Source organism: Anabrus simplex, chromosome 4 (genome assembly GCF_040414725.1).
Source record: "Anabrus simplex isolate iqAnaSimp1 chromosome 4, ASM4041472v1, whole genome shotgun sequence".
NCBI classification, from domain to species: Eukaryota; Metazoa; Arthropoda; class Insecta; order Orthoptera; family Tettigoniidae; genus Anabrus; species Anabrus simplex.
In genome coordinates this window covers 260514565-260520564 of record NC_090268.1, presented here as the reverse complement: position 1 = coordinate 260520564, position 6000 = coordinate 260514565, and the positions used below count along the sequence as shown (strand labels likewise).

At 38.2% G+C, this 6000-nt stretch overlaps 1 protein-coding gene across 2 annotated transcripts in view; it reads right to left on the bottom strand.

The window, feature by feature from the left end:
- Positions 1-392: 392 nt before the first annotated feature.
- The window catches only part of LOC136871869 (tektin-B1), a 94180-nt gene continuing 88572 nt past the window's right edge, over positions 393-6000 (bottom strand). For both annotated transcript variants that reach the window (XM_067145518.2, XM_067145517.2), the window contains exon 7: positions 393-709. In XM_067145518.2, the coding sequence (XP_067001619.1) occupies positions 511-709 (199 nt within the window). In that variant the 3' untranslated portion in view covers positions 393-510. The remainder of the gene's footprint in view (positions 710-6000) is intronic.

Here is a 6000-nt window from a genome sequence, read left to right as displayed (position 1 = left end):
TTTATCAGCAAACGACCTTCCTCACTTCAAGTACGCTCCGATCACATCAGTTGATGTTGAATGCAGCTTTTCGAAATATAAATACTTGTTGGCCGATAACCATAGATAATTTACATTTGACAACATCAGAATAACATTCATAGTGCAGTGCAACTCAGACTAAAGTGAACATAAACCTTTTGTTAAGTGCTAGAAATCTATTTTGATTGACTTTTCAGTTAAAAGATGTCATTTTTGAAAAATTGGTGAGTTTTTTATTATAAGATCATTTTTTCCTTTTTATAGTGCATTTTTTCAAATTTTTAGATATTTTGTTAAAGTCATTTTAAAACATTTTAAGGGCATTTTAAAACTTTTTTACGGCATCAATATCCGGGCCCTAGTTATGAGTATGGAAGTGACTCTGGCTACATATCATTTAACAAAGACATTTATTCTTCACTACATAGTACTAGGGACAGGTTTTGTACATTGGATACAACATAATTCTCAATATACGAGTATAAACAATTAACTCTTAGGAATTTCATCCTCCATTCGAGTCAACTGAATGTTAACGTCGGTTTGCGTAGGAGGAGGTGCTCGGTCACTCATTCCAAGACGTTTTCTTATATCTATACAGCGAAGATCTGTCATCATAGCATGATTCTTGTTATCCAAATCCGAGTCCATTCGCAATAGCAGTTCTTCCAAGCCATTGTACGTGGCCCTAGAATGGAAAATGAATTGACATATTAATCTAGAATTAATTCCTTGACACAGACAAAGTTTTATGTTTAAAGAATGAGAAATAAATATCTGTGCAGACAGTCATCATTACAAAAAGAGAGGAGAGTAAAATTTAAGCTAGATGAAATGAAGTTTCTAAGGGTATGGAAGACACAGTGAGACATGAAGATGTCAGGAAGAAAACTGGAGTAGAAAAGTTTAATGACACAACTGAGAAGAATAGACTAAAATTGTTAGGATATGTTAGGAGAATGGAGAAGGGAATGGTACCAAAACAGATGATGGAGGCTAAGTTTGAGGGAAGGAGAGCAAGACGGAGACCCAAAGCAAGATCAGTATAAGAAGAAGAAACCTGGAATGGAACAGTCAGCAGTATGTAAAGATTGTTGGTTACAAGGATAATGTCGAGATAGAGGAAGAGACTAAGGCCAAAGAAGTAATAAAATTTACATATGATAACAATGACATTTACAATAAGATACAAAAGTTGAAAACTAGGAAAGCGGCTGGAATTGATCAGATTTCTGGGGATATACTAAAGACAATGGGTTGGAATGTAGTACCATATCTGAAGTACTTATTTGATTATTGTTTGGTCGAAGGAGCTATACCAGATGAATGGAGAGTTGCTATAGTAGCCCCTGTGTATAAAGGAAAGGGTGATAGACATAAAGCTAAAAATTACAGGCCAGTAAGTTTGACATGCATTGTATGTAAGCTTTGGGAAGGCATTCTTTCTGATTATATTAGACATGTTTGTGAAATTAATAACTGGTTCGATAGAAGGCAATTCGGTTTTAGGAAAGGTTATTCCACTGAAGCTCAACTTGTAGGATTCCAGCAAGATATAGCAGATATCTTGGATTCTGGAGGTCAAATGGACTGTATCGCGATTGACCTGTCTAAAGCATTTGATAGGGTGGATCATGGGAGACTACTGGCAAAAATGAGTGCAATTGGACTAGACAAAAGAGTGACTGAATGGGTTGCTATATTTCTAGAAAATAGATCTCAGAGAGTTAGAGTAGGTGAAGCTTTGTCTGACCCTGTAATAGTTGAGAGGGGAGTTCTTCAGGGCAGTGTTATCGGACCTTTATGTTTTCTTATATATATAAATGATATGAGTAAAGGAGTGGAATCGGAGGTAAGGCTTTTTGCGGATGATGTTATTCTCTATAGAGTGATAAATAAGTTACAAGATTGTGAGCAACTGCAACGTGACCTCGAAAATGTTGTGAGATGGACAGCAGGCAATAGTATGTTGATAAACGGGGTTAAAAGTCAGGTTGTGAGTTTCACAAATAGGAAAAGTCCTCTCAGTTTTAATTACTGCGTTGATGGGGTGAAAGTTCCTTTTGGGGATCATTGTAAGTATCTAGGTGTTAATATAAGGAAAGATCTTCACTGGGGTAATCACATAAATGGGATTGTAAATAAAGGGTACCGATCTCTACACATGGTTATGAGGGTGTTTAGGGGTTGTAGTAAGGATGTAAAGGAGAGTGCATATAAGTCTGTGGTAAGACCCCAACTAGAGTATGGTTCCAGTGTATGGGACCCTCACCAGGATTACCTGATTCAAGAACTGGAAAAAATCCAAAGAAAAGCAGCTCTATTTTTTCTGGGTGATTTCCGACAAAAGAGTAGCGTTACAAAAATGTTGCAATGTTTGGGTTGGGAAGAATTGAGAGAAAGAAGAAGAGCTGCTCGACTAAGTGGTATGTTCCGAGCTGTCAGCGGAGAGATGGCGTGGAATGACATTAGTAGACGAATAGGTTTGAATGGCGTTTATAAAAGTAGGAAAGATCACGATATGAAGATAAAGTTGGAATTCAAGAGGACAAACTGGGGCAAATATTCATTTATAGGAAGGGGAGTTAGGGATTGGAATAACTTACCAAGGGAGACGTTCAATAAATTTCCAATTTCTTTGAAATCATTTCGGAAAAGGCTAGGAAAGCAACAGATAGGGAATCTGCCACCTGGGCGACTGCCCTAAATGCAGATCAGTATTGATTGATTGATTGATTGATTGATTGATTGATTGATTGATTGATTGATTGATTGAGTGATTGATTGATTGAAGGTGGAAGGAGAGAGGAAGGTGAAGTACCACAATTGCTCCAACCCAGCTGGAGTTGGAAAGTGTAAATAATAATAAAGATTATGACTAGGAGCCATATGTGTGCATTAATAATAATACTTTATTACTGGTAATACCATTTTAAACACAATAGAGAAAAATAAACAAAACAAATCATACTAAAAAGAAAAGGTCAGTAGAGTATCAGTATAAGATATCCATTCAATACCAGTTGATAATTCACACAATAAATTTTACTACTGACGGCAGTATTATTCACCTTTATAAGTACATTTGTGTGAGAAATTGGAAATTGGGATAATTTACCAAGGGAGATGTTTGATAATTTTACAATTTCTTTGAAATCATTTAGCCCTTTCAGACCCTATGTCCATCCCAGTGGACACTGCTTTTATCATAATGTTACTTTTTAATAAAACAATTTATGAGCAGTGAAACCATTTGCTCATCTAAATTGACATCTTCCTTTACTTTTTGCCTATATTTCAGCCATCTACTGGGAAAATCTGTAAGCTTATTAACAACTGAAGAGCTCAAGACATCAGCTGATGAGAAGGGTTTTAAGGGTATTTTTGTATTTTTGTGTATTTATTGTTAAAATACTACATTTTATCAGCATTTCTTAATATTTAATATACCGAGCTTGACAGCTGCAGTCGCTTAAGTGCGGCCAGTATCCAGTATTCGGGAGATAGTAGGTTCAAACCCCACTGCCGGCAGCCCTGAAGATGGTTTTCCGTGGTTTCCCATTTTCACACCAGGCAAATGCTGGGGCTGTACCTTAATTAAGGCCATGGCCGCTTCCTTCCCACTCCTAGCCCTTCCCTGTCCCATCGTCGCCATAAGACCTATCTGTGTCGGTGCGACGTAAAGCAAATAGAAAAAAGAAAAAAAAAAATTAATGTTCAAGGTACACTTTTATAACCTAAATGTTGTGCAGTTATAAATCTATGTCCATTCCAACAGACATGTGGTCTGCAGGGTAGCTATTCTCATAAGTGACCCTAACATACAGTATTATCATTTCAGACTGAACATTCATGCATTACTTATTTATTATATTTTATTTTAAAATTATCTCAGAATAGAGTAATACATTATGTAAATATTAATGGACAATACCTTATCAAATATAGACCTATACTGTACAATGTTTTTCTCTTCATTTTCAGAGAAACTTCATCCTGAGAAAGATGCTGATCACATACTGGAGCTGCTGATGACTGGAGATATTTCTGATTTAGAAGAATTGCAGAGTGATGAAAGTGACTGTGAGGTGAATATTGCTGGACCACAGCCTGTTAGAATATGGGTAGGTAGGCTACAAATGTATCTTAATAGTAGGGCATATGCCTGTAAAAATTAATCATGATTTATTTGCACTAACTGCCAAATTAGCTTAATCATGATACTGCCTCTAGTGTCATACGTCCAGAAGCTTGAAAGGCAACTCAGCAGATCTTGACTGTCAACACTTGAGAACCTCCCATTGATGCAGCAAAGTTCAGTTCATACTGAAAAATTGTGCACATAATGGCATTGATTTTGCATTTCATGAATAATAGGAGATATGGTGAATAAACTCAACAGTGGTCTAACAGCTGATGAGCTGGGAACTGCGTGTCTGCATTGGATCAGCATAGCTCAGAGGGATAGCTTTCCTGTGGAATACGATGCCCTCAAGAAGAAAATGGATCTTTCCACAAAATCAAAGACTGCATGCTACATCCGCTTGACCTTAGCCAGCTTGGGGGGCCTTCAGTTTGCACTTCAGCAGAAGCACGCACTCCTTCTTGATGGCAACCATCATTTTACAAAGTTACTTCTACAACAGATGCACATCCAGTTACACCACTTGGGAGTGAGAATTATCCTATTGAAACTGCATGCAGAATTTTGGATTCTAAATGCTCGGCAAGCTATCAAGAAATTTCACACCATGCAAGATAGTAAAAAATCATTGTGGAAGTGAAATTGAGGCTCCCTTGCCATTGGATTGTGTGCAAATTACTAAACCATTGCCATCATGGGTGTGGACTTCACAGGCCTGCTCTACATAAAGGTGGGGGGGAGGGGGGTCAGTTGCAGAAATCATACATCGTGATATTTACTTGCGCAACCACACCTTGAGCTTGAAACAGACATGAGAGCAGAAAAATTTATCATGGCCTTTAGACAATTCTCTGGCAGACAAGGATTTCCCCACATCATATATTCCGATAATGCAAGGACTTTTCAGGCAGCTAAAAAGGAGCTATCTGATCTCAGTCAAATCCTGTATCACCCCTTAATAAACCACCATATTTTGTATATCATCATCAACTGGAAGTTTATTCCAAGCTGCTTGATGGGGAGGATGGTGGGAAAGAATGGTTGGAACAACAAAGAGATGCCTTAGGAAGGTGCTGGGGAAGTTCCTGGTTGATCATGAGATCCTGACGATGCTGCTAGTAGAAGTGGAGGCAACTATTGACTCACGACCCATCAAATAAGATGGCTCTGATATACTAATGCCAAGTCATTTTATGCCCAGCATCAATATAAACGTGAGAAAAGAAGTCAATCACAGGCAGAAGAAACAAAATGATTTCCTAAGGAAAATTAAGAAGCTACCATGAGGGTCCAGCATCCTAAAAAACAACCAATAGAGTGCCGGGTGGGAAACGTAGTTTTACTGCAAGAAGACATAAGACCGAGGCATGTGTGGCAGAGGGCATTAATCACCAAGACCAGACCAAACAGAGGCGGGAAGGTGCAGACACTCATCCTCCGGACAGTCGACCTGTTGAACTGGTTCCATTGGAGATCGACCAGGGGTGGGTGGGGAGGATGTGGAGAACTGACGATGATAGTTTTCTCTTTGCAGCGAGTTCTGTGTATATCTTTCCACTTTGCAGTGAGTGTGCATATGGTATGTTTTCTCTTCCTTCTTTGCTCTATATGTTGTCATTGAATAAATATGGCTGATTATGAAATGTTCTTTCGTTTATGGTACCCGTATGTATAACACCCCTTAAATGAGCACCTCTCACTTGAAACCCTTTCCTTCTCAGCCTATCTGCCACAAAAGATCTTATAGTATTGCATGTTTATCAAAAGGTTCTCTTATCTTTAACACTCCACAACATGAGCTTAACCAAGCAAGTGGCTGTGCAGTTTCAGGCATA